This window comes from Paramormyrops kingsleyae, chromosome 24, assembly GCF_048594095.1.
Source record: "Paramormyrops kingsleyae isolate MSU_618 chromosome 24, PKINGS_0.4, whole genome shotgun sequence".
Lineage (NCBI taxonomy): Eukaryota > Metazoa > Chordata > Actinopteri > Osteoglossiformes > Mormyridae > Paramormyrops > Paramormyrops kingsleyae.
The window spans coordinates 4,514,365-4,527,087 of NC_132820.1; the positions used below are offsets into that span (position 1 = coordinate 4,514,365).

General features: G+C 45.7%; 1 protein-coding gene across 8 annotated transcripts; it reads left to right on the forward strand.

The window, feature by feature from the left end:
• The first annotated feature begins 328 nt into the window (after positions 1–328).
• On the forward strand, positions 329–11,290 carry LOC111850377 (hepatitis A virus cellular receptor 2 homolog). Of its 8 annotated transcripts, none has more exons than XM_072706284.1 (9): positions 329–477; positions 783–1,121; positions 9,050–9,124; positions 9,268–9,342; positions 9,486–9,560; positions 9,700–9,761; positions 10,034–10,118; positions 10,387–10,423; positions 10,800–11,290. In XM_072706284.1, exons 1-9 carry the CDS (start codon positions 417–419, stop codon positions 10,927–10,929), a joined length of 939 nt encoding a protein of 312 aa, XP_072562385.1. In that variant the 5' UTR covers positions 329–416; the 3' UTR covers positions 10,930–11,290. The 8 variants fall into 8 exon arrangements, with proteins under 8 accessions (XP_072562385.1, XP_072562390.1, XP_072562391.1 ...); XM_072706290.1 differs by lacking the exons at positions 329–477; positions 783–1,121 and adding exons at positions 8,118–8,224; positions 8,545–8,734; XM_072706283.1 differs by lacking the exons at positions 329–477; positions 783–1,121 and adding exons at positions 8,124–8,224; positions 8,545–8,883.
• Positions 11,291–12,723: the final 1,433 nt, after the last annotated feature.

The following is a 12,723-nucleotide window of genomic DNA, read 5'->3' on the forward strand; positions in this document are numbered from 1 at the left end:
ATATCTTTATGTACTTCACCTGCGTAAAAATGTTAGCAAATTTACAGTTAGCGTAACTAAATTTAGTGGAAGCTAATTAGCTTTATTTTTTTGGTTTTCAAAGTTAACAAAAAAGCTTCGCTACAGTTCCTTAGTTGTTTTTTCCCGTTCATAATTTTTTTTTTTTTTTGGGGGGGGGGGGGGGGGGGGTGGGTATAGTTGTCTTATCTAACTAACTGTCTTCAGTGCCTGTAAATCACCTTGAATAGTCCTAAATATGGAACCGAAAAACTTCAAAGTGCAGAAGTATGATCTCTGCCACAGAGAAAGCCAACACACTGCAGCGACAGGCCCTGAATAAAGGTCTTCGGTGTTTTAGAGCTTTGAGAGACGCTCACTGTGCGCACTGGACACAGTCCGTGTGTCACTGTTATACAATGGCAGTGCATGGCCACTGTATGCCGGCATTGTTGTTAATTCTGTTTCACATTATGCCAGGTAAGTGCTTATGAGAATCATCAGGTTCACTGTTTGTCTAATGTTTTATTGTGATTTGATTATTTTTTTAAAGCACAGTTAATGTTAAGGAAATATTATAGGATGACAAAAAGGTTATTCTAGGTTTGATGAGAATATTGCACCATAGTAACCATTTAACACAATAGATGGAAACGAAAATCTATTATGTATATTTTACATTTAATAAGTTTTGCAATATTTACTGTAAAGCCTGCAGATTAATGATGATGCGTCGCCCCTCAGTTTATCAGTGTTTGCCGTTTCTGTGCTGTTTTCTCTCCCAGTTGCTGAGAGCTCTACGTTGATCACTGGATTTGTTGGGGATAACGTGACCCTGCCGTGCTCCTATGATGCAAAGCATTACGGGGGGATTTATGTGTGCTGGAGTAGAGGTGAAATACCCCTTACTGGCGGCTGTGGCAATGAAATCATCGAGGCAAAAGAATTCAAAGTCACATGGAGAAAATCACACAGGTATCAGTTAATCGGTGACCTGAATCAGGGTGACGTATCTCTGACCATCATCAGTGCTGAGATGGGAGATTCTGGGATATACGGCTGTCGTGTGGAAATACCAGGACTATTTAATGATCTGAAAAACCAAGTTAACTTGACTATAAAGAGTAAGTACAACAGATCTTTTTTTGTTTCTGAAGTAAATGTCACAGTTTCTGTTTTCTTTTTGTGCACATGTCTAAATGTGTGTCCTGTGATGCTGACGGTGCTGTTGTTCTTTCTTGCATTCACATGTAACATCATACGTGACACATGCTTTGTAACAGATATTCGCAAGACGACTGCGTCACCCACCGATGCTGCCAGTCCAGAGACACAGACTGCGATCAGTCTTACACACGGTAAATCTGTTCACTCCAGTATAATCCTGCATTTAAAAAAAAATTAAAAATAAAAAATTCCACAGCCCTTTTATTATTAAGTTTAACTTCTCAGTGTGCTGTCATTTGTTTAACTCATTATTTTGAATTTGATCGTTATGTTTTTATGTTGTTGCACCTATAGGTCACAAAAGTAGTTATTCTACTGGAAGTTCGACTGCAAAAACACCTCAAGGCAGCGATCATGTGAGTGGGACTGTGTTTGTGCTCAGAAATACTGAGGCTCTGTAACACAAACCAGATATTAATGATGGAGGAATATAGGAGGTCATAGCAGAGGTTTATGTGGAAGCCCCACAGATTCCACTGACATAATCCGAGGGCCGTCTATGTGAGGGGTCAGAGCTGACCCCCGACAGGGAGTCTGTGTGGTATTCTGTTATTTCACTGGGACTGTGCTGATGTACAGGTCTGTGTCTGCAGTCTGTAGGAATGAAAAAGCTGTTTTGTCTTTGCAGGCAGACAGATGCCTCATCATCATTACAGTGGTGATCATGCTGCTGCTGCTGCTGGTCTCGGTGATGGTGATGGCGATCTGGTCACATAAACGTAAGTTGGTTGGTTGAATCCTGTAGACCAATAAGAAGACTAATGATACAAGCAATTTGCTTGTATAGGAGTTTTACTTACAGAAAATTGTTATGAGGGCAGATGAAAAATTATTGGTTCTGAGAGATAACCAATCAGATTGTAGAGGAGGTGGGTCCAAGCAACTAGAGGAGGCAGGACCAACAAATCAGATGTCTTGGTCCTGTCTCCTCTAGTTACTTGGACCCACCTCCTCTACAATCTGATTGGTTATCTCTCTTAACCAATGATTTTTCATTTTGCCCTCAGAATATATTTGTGCAAGTATAACTTAATGTTGCCTGCAGTTGTCAAGGTGATGTGAGGCTCTGTAGGCTAGGGTGCCGTTCCTGTAATTGGAAGGTTGTTGGTTCGAATACAAGGATTGGTAGAGGAATTTCAGCATTGGGCCCCTGAGCAAAGTCCTTAACTCGAATTGCTTTCCTAATTGTATGTTGTGCTGGAAAAAAGCGTAAGCTAAATCAGCAATTCTCAACCCATGGGTCGCGACCCAAATCAGCAAGTTCGGAAAGGGTTCTGAGAGTTTGGAATATAAGCATTTTAAAACCAGCAGGCTCCTATGCTGATCTGCGATCAGATTTCCCACCCACAATCGTACAATTAACCTATATTAACGGGTCTTGGGTCTGCAACTGTTTAGCGCAAAACTAGTAAACACTCAACCAATCCAAGAAGCCAAAACCCAGATGCTAAATTTAAAATTCACTGTCACATCCAATCAGATTTGTGCTATAGGCATTGGTGTAAATTGCAGAGTGCACTGCGCGCTTGATTATAGTGTTAATTAAACCTATACTTGATATAAGGTCACGACTGAGCTGGTCTGGTAAAAATTGGGTCGTGCTGCAAAACGGTTGAGAACCACTGTGCTATATTATAATTCATCTTATTAAATGTCTTATTTTTGTTTTAAAGGAAAACAGCAGAGAGAAGCGAGGACACTGGCTGCAGTGTAAGTACCATACTGAGCTGCTGTGTTTAATGACTGTTGGGAAAGAAGCTGCCCAGTTAGTAAGTGGAGCTGGTGACCTCAGGTCTGTATAGTGGCTCAGTGAAGAAGGTCGGCACCTTGGTAGGTAGGCAGCCCTGATCTTGGAGTTCTGGAATCCTGGTCTGTGAGGAACCTCACCTGATCTGAAGCATATAGTAACTCATCAGGTACAATGGAAAACCCTGTTGGACGCCGGCTCTCCAAGATCAGGGTTTCCTACCCCTGCACTAGTGCAATGGATACCTGCACATTCTTAGAACACATCCTGAACCATTTATGGTGCACGTGTGACCCATGTAGTCACTAGTGAGAGCTCCACGAACCATGTAAAACGTAAGCCAGTCGCAATTCATCTCTTGGTCTCTGGTCTTCTCTTTCAGGGAACATCAGACAGATGACTCAGTCTATTATGTGAACATGGGTTCCTGCACTAGGCTCCACATCAGAGAGAAGGACAGAGGGACCTTGGCGACCACGAATCCTGCCTTTAATGCCTATTAAACTTAGCCTGATATCTGTAGAGTATCTGTGCCTCCATCCTACAGTGCCTAGAACGCGGATGTCAGTACAGTTGATTATTCACACAACAAATGTATTAATGCTACACATGACATTACTATACAACAGAGGTGGCAATTTCAGGTCCAGAAAGTAAAAATCCAGACCATGACTTTGTTTCAACCAACCAGTTGAGTACTCTGTGACTGTCGAAAGTTGGTTGAAAGTAAATCATGGTCTGGATTTTTACTTTCTGGACCTGAAATTGCCACCTCTGCTATACAACACAATTGACACTAATTACACACAACTTTTTACATTATTTACATGATCCTGGTCCACCATGCTGCACTGCCCAATGCGTGCCCCCAGGGCTGCAATACACAAAGTGGATCAATGCTTTTCTTTGTCTCTGTTGTCTGTTGTGTTCGTCCATGTAAGGTGGGAAAATGTGGTTATCAAAGTGTTGAAATGAAGACTAGAATATATGTAAAACATGTTTATGTGTTTTGACAGCTTTGGCTATAACGTTAAATAAAGTGAGCACTATTTCCAACGTGAAAACACTGAGGTCCACATTGGCTGCTGTGTCAGTGATACCTTCCTAACAGATGTTCCTGCTTTGCTAGGAGAAAAGCCTCTTCTAGGTAAACACAAGGCGACACATCAGTTCTGCTCCGTAAAGCTGGGTCTCTTCTCGGTACCCTCTATGTAACCTCTTGTGTGTCCTAATATACTTTTCCATTTATATTTATTTTTTAGTTTAACAGACACTTTTGTCAGAAGCAGCGTAAAAGTGAGTCAAGTAGAACATAACAAATATATGGCTGTCAAGGAGTCGACTGGAGACACGTGCGGCTAGGCTGAGGTTCCGGCTGGAGATACGTGCGGCTGGGCTGAGGTTCCGGCTGGAGATACGTGCGGCTGGGCTGAGGTTCTGGCTGGAGATACGTGCGGCTAGGCTGAGGTTCCGGCTGGAGACATGTGCGGCTAGGCTGAGGTTCCGGCTGGAGATACGTGCGGCTAGGCTGAGGTTCCGGCTGGAGACACGTGCGGCTAGGCTGAGGTTCGGACTGGAGACACGTGCGGCTAGGCTGAGGTTCCGGCTGGAGACACGTGCGGCTAGGCTGAGGTTCCGACTGGAGACACGTGCGGCTAGGCTGAGGTTCCGGCTGGAGACACGTGCGGCTAGGCTGAGGTTCCGGCTGGAGACACGTGCGGCTGGGCTGAGGTTCCGGCTGGAGACACGTGCGGCTAGGCTGAGGTTCCTGCTGGAGACACGTGCGGCTAGGCTGAGGTTCCGGCTGGAGACACGTGCGGCTAGGCTGAGGTTCCGTCTGGAGAAACGTGCGGCTAGGCTGAGGTTCCGGCTGGAGATACGTGCGGAAAGGCTGAGGTTCCGGCTGGAGATACGTGCGGCTAGGCTGAGGTTCCGACTGGAGACACGTGCGGCTAGGCTGAGGTTCCGGCTGGAGATACGTGCGGCTAGGCTGAGGTTCCGGCTGGAGACACGTGCGGCTAGGCTGAGGTTCCGACTGGAGACACGTGCGGCTAGGCTGAGGTTCCGGCTGGAGACACGTGCGGCTAGGCTGAGGTTCCGACTGGAGACACGTGCGGCTAGGCTGAGGTTCCGGCTGGAGATACGTGCGGCTAGGCTGAGGTTCCGGCTGGAGACACGTGCGGCTAGGCTGAGGTTCCTGCTGGAGACACGTGCGGCTAGGCTGAGGTTCCGGCTGGAGATACGTGCGGCAAGGCTGAGGTTCCGGCTGGAGATACGTGCGGCTAGGCTGAGGTTCCGGCTGGAGACACGTGCGGCTAGGCTGAGGTTCCGACTGGAGACACGTGCGGCTAGGCTGAGGTTCCGGCTGGAGACACGTGCGGCTAGGCTGAGGTTCCTGCTGGAGACACGTGCGGCTAGGCTGAGGTTCCGACTGGAGACACGTGCGGCTAGGCTGAGGTTCCGGCTGGAGACACGTGCGGCTAGGCTGAGGTTCCGCCTGGAGACACGTGCGGCTAGGCTGAGGTTCCGACTGGAGACACGTGCGGCTAGGCTGAGGTTCCGGCTGGAGACACGTGCGGCTAGGCTGAGGTTCCTGCTGGAGACACGTGCGGCTAGGCTGAGGTTCCGACTGGAGACACGTGCGGCTAGGCTGAGGTTCCGGCTGGAGACACGTGCGGCTAGGCTGAGGTTCCGACTGGAGATACGTGCGGCTAGGCTGAGGTTCCGACTGGAGAAACGTGCGGCTAGGCTGAGGTTCCGACTGGAGAAACGTGCGGCTAGGCTGAGGTTCCGGCAAACGCCCAGGTACAGCCACTAGTGCCTGCTGCTGAGTTTCTGATCCCCTTTCCTGTAACCCTGGTCTCCCTTCTGTTTGCCCCCTCGAGGTCTTTTTGTTTCACTTCCTTGTTTTTTCTTTAGGCCAGGAATGTCAAATTCCAGTCCTGGGGGACCGGAGCCCTGCACATTTTTGGGTTTCCCCTCGTTTAACACGCATGATTCAGCTCCTTGTGCTAATTACCACCAGGTCTTGAGCAGAAACATTTGTGGTGAAACCGGGAAAGAACTGAGCTGCACGGTCTGACGGTCTGCATCCTTTGCATCCACCCTCCATGTCTCCTTTCCCTTTCCTAAGTGGTGGTCCTTTGTCTCGTCCTCCCCGGCTGCCTGTCTGTGTCCCGTCCAGGTCCTGATCTTCTGTTCTCGGTCTCGGTCTTCCTCATCCTGTCTGCCCTGTTCTGGTGTGGTGCATTGAGTCTGTCTGTACTTCTCTCCCCCAGGCCACTTCCCCATTCTTGTCTTTCCTGTTACCTTGGTTACATCTATGCCTGGTGTCTATCCCTTCAGTCCAATCCTGCGCTTTGTTCCATTTGATCAACAACATATACAGGGGCAAAATATGTCTTTATTGTGACACAAACATTTAAGACAAACAAGCTCACATCTGTTGCATGCACACCTATTTACCCCCACCATGAGTTAATACGTGTCAAGCCTGGCTAAGGAAGGTGGCGAGGTTGAGTGGGGGGGGGGGGGACAAAATGGGTGTTATTGGGGAAAACTAAACAGAAGTAGGGCAAACTCAAAGGACCACGAGGGGTCCACATGGGAAGATGTGGATTGGGCAGGACTGAAGCATGGGACAAAGTCCGAGGGCACAGGCAAGGAGCAACCTCAATGGCTGGACTGGGGAGAACATGACTGGGAGGCACTTTATAACACCACTGATGAGGGAGCAAACGAGAGGCAGCTGGAGTGATCCACACGAGGGCTGAAATGAGAGGTAAGACAAAACAAGCAACAGGTGTGGCTCTAACAAGAGGGACAGGCAGGCAGGGAATGACAACATGATGCAGCCACCTTTCTGGGCAAATTAGAGCAGCAAGTCTTTTGGGGTTTGTCTCCACCAGTCTTGCAAATTTAGGGACTGCAATTTTTGCCTGTTCTTATTGGCAAACGAGCTCAGACACAGTCAGATTGTTTGTGGACAGCAACAGCAAAGTCTCGCCACAATTGGATTGAGGTGTAGGCTTTGAATAGGTCATTCTGGGCGACGTGGACGGTCGCGGTCAGTACATGTATACAGCAGTGATATTCCACCAGACCACCAAAAGAGGGCAGATATATTGCGGCAAACAGAAATACATTTGTCTTCTCACCAGAGAAGTTCAGTTCAGTTGAAAGTTCAGTTTTGGTCTCCTCTGTCTAGAGTATCTTCTTGCACGTTTGCCATGTCACCCTCATGGCGTTTGCAATCTCCTAATCGGATTTTTTATGGTTTGCTTTCAGTAATAACTTTCTACACTCTTTCATAAAGCCCAGCCTTGTGAAGACGATGTCTGTCCTTTTGGATATTTAATTTGTAAATAATTTTGAACCTGATATTTCCCCCCACTGCAAAATTATGTACTATTTTGTGTGGGTTCTGTCATAATAACCCAATACAACCCAAATGTGTAAATGTCTGAAGGGGGTATATGTATGCAGGGCACTGTACATGCTCAGAAGGAATTGCAAGTTTAAAATGAGAAAAGGGTTTACTGGTGGGCAAACGATACTGTGTGGTGACAGGTAGCTGGGGACAGTGTCTCTCTGATCTGCCGCTCGGTGGTGTTTCCAACGTGTCACCGATGATCGCTGCTGCTCTCTCTCTCAGGCCGTGTAGAAATCAGCGCATGTATGGGCTTTTCATAATGATTCAAACTTACCCGAAATCACTGTCAGTCCACGCAAAATGTTCTGTCACTGGGCTATTTAAAAAGAGTCAGAAGGGTAAGTGGCTAAGTACTAGCTTGGTGAAACTTGGAGTCATACGGTTATTATTAGTTGGACCAGGAAGCCCACCCCCCGCTGTGGTTAGGCAACATTTCCTTACAGTTTCTTTTCTGTTGATCTTCTTTTGTGTTTTGTTATTATTTTTATTTTTTATTTTTTTTTGGGGGGGGGGGGCAGGTCACGGTGGTTTAGTATCCTTACCTGGTCATTCAGCTGTATAATTAACTGTCTCAAGTGCCTGTAAATCAGCTTGACCGGTTCTGAGTCTGCAAGTGAAAAACCCCAAATAGACTTATGAGTCTCCTCTGCCGCAGAAGAAGGTGAAATGTGAAGCAGAAAAAGGAAGTCTTCGATGTTTTAGAGCTTTGAGAGACGCTCACTGTGCGCACTGGACACAGTCCGGGTGTCACTGTTATACAATGGCAGTGCATGGCCACTGTATGCCGGCATTGTTGTTAATTCTGTTTCACATTATGCCAGGTAAGTGCTTATGAGAATCATCAGGTTCACTGTTTGTCTAATATTTTATTGTAATTTGATTATTTAGAGCAATAATCAATTCATGCTTAAGAAATCTTATAGGATGCCAAAAAGGTTACTTTAATCTTAAATAAGGCATAAGATTCTATTAGAGATATTATACCATACCATTAATTTAACATAACCATTTGACTGGGAAAGGTTTCGTTAAAGTTTCTGTTTATTTTTTTTGTTTGTTTTGCTATGCTTAGCATTAAACCTGCAGATTAAATATGAAAGTTTATCAGTGTTTGCCGTTTCTGTGCTGTTTTCTCTCCCAGTTGCTGAGAGCTCTCAGACGATCACTGGATTTGTTGCGTATAACGTGACACTGCCGTGCTCCTACGATGCAGAGTATTACGGGGGACTTCATGTGTGCTGGGGGAGAGGTGAATTACCCCTTACTGGCGGCTGTGGCAATGAAATCATCGTGACAGATGGACTTAAAGTGACACGGAGAACATCACCCAGGTATCAGTTAATCGGTGACCTGAATCAGGGTGACGTATCTCTGACCATCATCAGTGCTGAGATGGGAGATTCTGGGATATACGGCTGTCGTGTGCAAATACCAGGACTATTTAATGATCTGAAACACCAAGTTACTTTGACTATACAGAGTGAGTACAAGACAAATTCTTTAGCTTCATAAGGAAATATTGTAGTTTCTTTTTCTTTCTGTGCACATGTCTAAATGAGTGTCCTGTGATGCTGACGGTGCGGTTGTTCTGTCTGGCATTCACACGTTCACATGTAACATCATATGTGACACATGCTTTCTAACAGATATTCATAACACGACTGCATCACCATCCAGTACAGCCAGCCCAGAGACACAGACTGCGATCAGTCTTATGCCGGGTAAAGCTGTTCCCTCCTGGATAACTCTGCATTTCTTGAAAGAAATCTTAACAATTCTGCAGTCCTTTTAACATGAAGTTGAACTTTTTGGTTTCCTTTCATTTGCTTATCTCGTTTTGAATGTGACACCTGCTTTCTAACAGATATTCATAACACGACTGCATCACCATCCAGTACAGCCAGCCCAGAGACACAGACTGTGATCAGTGTTACGCAGGGTAAACCTGTTCCCTCCTGGATAACTCTGCATTTCTTGAAAGAAATCTTAATAATTCTGCAGTCCTTTTAACATGAAGTTGAACTTTTTGGTTTGCTTTCATTTGCTTATCTCGTTTTGAATGTGACATGTGCTTTCTAACAGATATTCATAACACGACTGCATCACCATCCAGTACAGCCAGCCCAGAGACACAGACTGTGATCAGTGTTACGCAGGGTAAACCTGTTTACTCCATTATGATGCATTTTTAAAAATAAATCTTAAGAATTCCAGAGTCTTTTTATAATTACGTTTAACATTTTAGTGTGCTTTCATTGAATTTGGCCATTATGTTTTTCTCTTGTTGCACCTATAGGTTACTATGGTAATTATTCTACAGGAAGTTCGACTGCAAACACACCTCAAGGCAGCGATCATGTGAGTGGGACTGTGTTTGTGCTCAGAAGTACTGCAGCTCTATAAGACAAACCAGATATTAATGATGGAGGAATATAGGAGGTCAAAGCAGAGGTTTATGTGGAAGCCCCACAGATTCCACTGACATAATCCGAGGGCCGTCTATGTGAGGGGTCAGAGCTGACCCCCGACAGGGAGTCTGTGTGGTATTCTGTTATTTCACTGGGACTGTGCTGATGTACAGGTCTGTGTCTGCAGTGTGTAGGAATGAAAAAGCTGTTTTGTCTTTGCAGGCAGACAGATCCTTCCTCATCATTGCAGTGGTGATTCTGCTGTTGCTGCTGCTGGTCCTGGTGACAGGTCTCTGGTTATACAAACGTAAGCTGGTCAACTGAAGCCTGTAGAGCAGGGATGGGCAACCCTGATCCTGAAGTTCTGAAATCCAGCAGGTTTTCCAACCTACCTGGTCTCTGATGAATCACACCTGATCTCAGGCAGACAGTAACTCATCAGGTAGGATGGAAAACCTGCTGTAAACCGGCTCTCCAGGATCAGGGTTCCTTACCCCACTGTAGACCAATATGAGGAGTAATGGTACAAGGAATACAATGTATCACATGTAATTTATCTTTATTCATTTTTAAAGGACAACGGCAGAGAGAAGCGAGGACACTGGCTGCAGTGTAAGTACCATACTGAGCTGCTGTATTTAATGACTGCTGGGAAAGAAGCTGCCCAGTTAGTAAGTGGAGCTGGTGACCTCAGGTCTGTATAGTGGCTCAGTGAAGAAGGTCGGCACCTTGATGTTCAAGCACCATGTCAGATGTTTCCTCACACAATCCAAACTATTTATTATGGTGGGTGTGTGTGTCTGTGTGTGTGTCTGTGCACCATGTTATTATCAATTATCATTAGCTACCTGATCGGAGCACTGACCAATTTTTAAACATTTGTATAATGTTCACCTGAATTTTAAATATGTATTATTGAAATTATGTATGTATTGTTCACTGGAAAAAGTGAATAATCATGTAAAAAGTCTCTCGTCTTCTCTTCCAGGGAAAATCAGACAGATGTCTCAGTGCATTATGGGAATGTGGGCGCCCACACTGGGTTCCACCCCAGAGGGATGGTCATAGAGAACGTGTATGAACTAAGGGACTTTGGCGACTATGAATTCTGCCCTTAATGCCTCTTACACTTAACCTGATATCTCTACTCATGCCTCAGCTCTACAGTGGGTGGAAATGTTCACACTGATATTAATAGTTGGTGAGAAGGTTGGAGGACTTTTATTTTTATTCTCTAATATCTGTCAGAAATGCTGTATATTTTATAAAAAAAATTCAATACTCAAGAAGAATCAAGAACTTTTTTCAATGTATGGAGCAACGAAAAAGAACATCTCCCAAACAGCATAATACAAGAATTAAAGGTCAAAGTAAATACACATAAATGTAAATCAATGCTTTTCTGTTATTTGTCTGTTGTATACATCCATATAACTGAAGTTGGGTGGAAGAATGTGGCTATTAAAGTCTTAAAATGAAGACTCCCTCCAGCTCGTCCGTACTTGCTATCAATGTCACACTCACGGACCCTACAGAACAGCCCCCCATTCAGGCTCGGTCAGCCAGGGTGGGCGTTAGCCTCGGCCCCCCCACGCAGCACCCTGGCACTGCTCTGGGCTCCTGGTGCCCCTGCTGTACCTCTTCACAGGGATGGCCATCAGGAAGGGCACACTTAAGCTGCACTGGATCCTTGGGTTCAGCACTGCGCATAAGGAGACATCAACTTGTCGCTAACCGCTAACCGGGTAAAAGCTAATGCTTTAGCGGCATCGCTAACAGGTGCCGGTGTGCTTTGTCGTTGCTGAGCTGCCTGTCACAGTCACTCACGCTAATGCTACCGTCACAGGAAATCTCTCTCCTTTTCTCTACTTGCCGCTAATGCTGTCACTGCTCTCATTGTATTTCCTGTTTCTCAATTTGTATAACAATAAGCTAACAAAGGCAGATTATTATCAAATGATCATGCATTCTAACCCTTCTGACTTCATGTATGTTGTCACCATGGTCCTGAGGCTGCTATAGACCAGATGAATGTGGTTGGCTGGCGTTGGTGATCGTGTGTCACTGCATGTCCTGCAATGGCCAGGCATCCTGTCCCGGTTTCTCCGGCCTCATGCCCTGAGTTTCCTGGATCAGGCCCCCGGGCTCCCTGTCCTGGATACGTGTTTATGGGATGTTGATGGATACCTTTCCAGCATTTAGGTAACTTTCCTATTTCATTTGATCGAGTGTCTGGTCTGGACCCAACTTAGTTGTTGGGACTTAGTTCTGTAGGAACTTCCCCCTAAACATGTATGTCTGCTTATATATGTTTATGTATATGTATGCACACAAAAAGGTGTATATATTGCATATTTATTATAAATATTTTGTTGTTTCTATGCTGGATGTATGATTGACAGGAGTATGAATGGTGAGTGGATGCTTGTTCTAACACAAATGTTTGTGCACATTGGTCCTCATATGGCAAGATGACAACAAAGAATCTCAAATTTTGAAGCTCATTGGCTGCGTCATTTGAGCTCAAATTTCGATTTGAATGAAAGGTTGGGGTCCCCGTGACTCACCTCCACCCCCCCTTCACACCACTGAGAGCTCGGCACGAGCCGGCATGACGGGGAGATTTGCAAGATCCTCCTCCTTGTGGTGAACTGAAGTCATGACATCTACACTTAATATAACCAATGATAATTAAGCTCTACACCAGGGGTCTCCAACTCCGGTCCTGGAGAGCTACTATCCGGTAGGTTTTCTTTCCTACCTGGCTTCTGATGAGCCACACCTGTTCTCAGGTAAATAACAGGAACAGCTGTGGCTCATCAGAAGCCAAGTGGGACAGAAAACCTACTGGATAGTAGCTCTCCAGGACCGGAGTTGGAGACCCCTGGTGTAGAGGATGCTGTCCTGTATCT

Excerpts from the sequence above, each read along its gene's own strand:
- LOC111850377 (XM_072706284.1), top strand. The coding sequence starts at position 417 with ATGGCAGTGCATGGCCACTGTATGCCGGCATTGTTGTTAATTCTGTTT. Across the intron at positions 9,762-10,033 it reads CACCTCAAGGCAGCGATCAT|GCAGACAGATCCTTCCTCAT; the intron begins GTGAGTGGGACT and ends TTGTCTTTGCAG. Across the intron at positions 10,424-10,799 it reads GCGAGGACACTGGCTGCAGT|GGAAAATCAGACAGATGTCT; the intron begins GTAAGTACCATA and ends CTTCTCTTCCAG.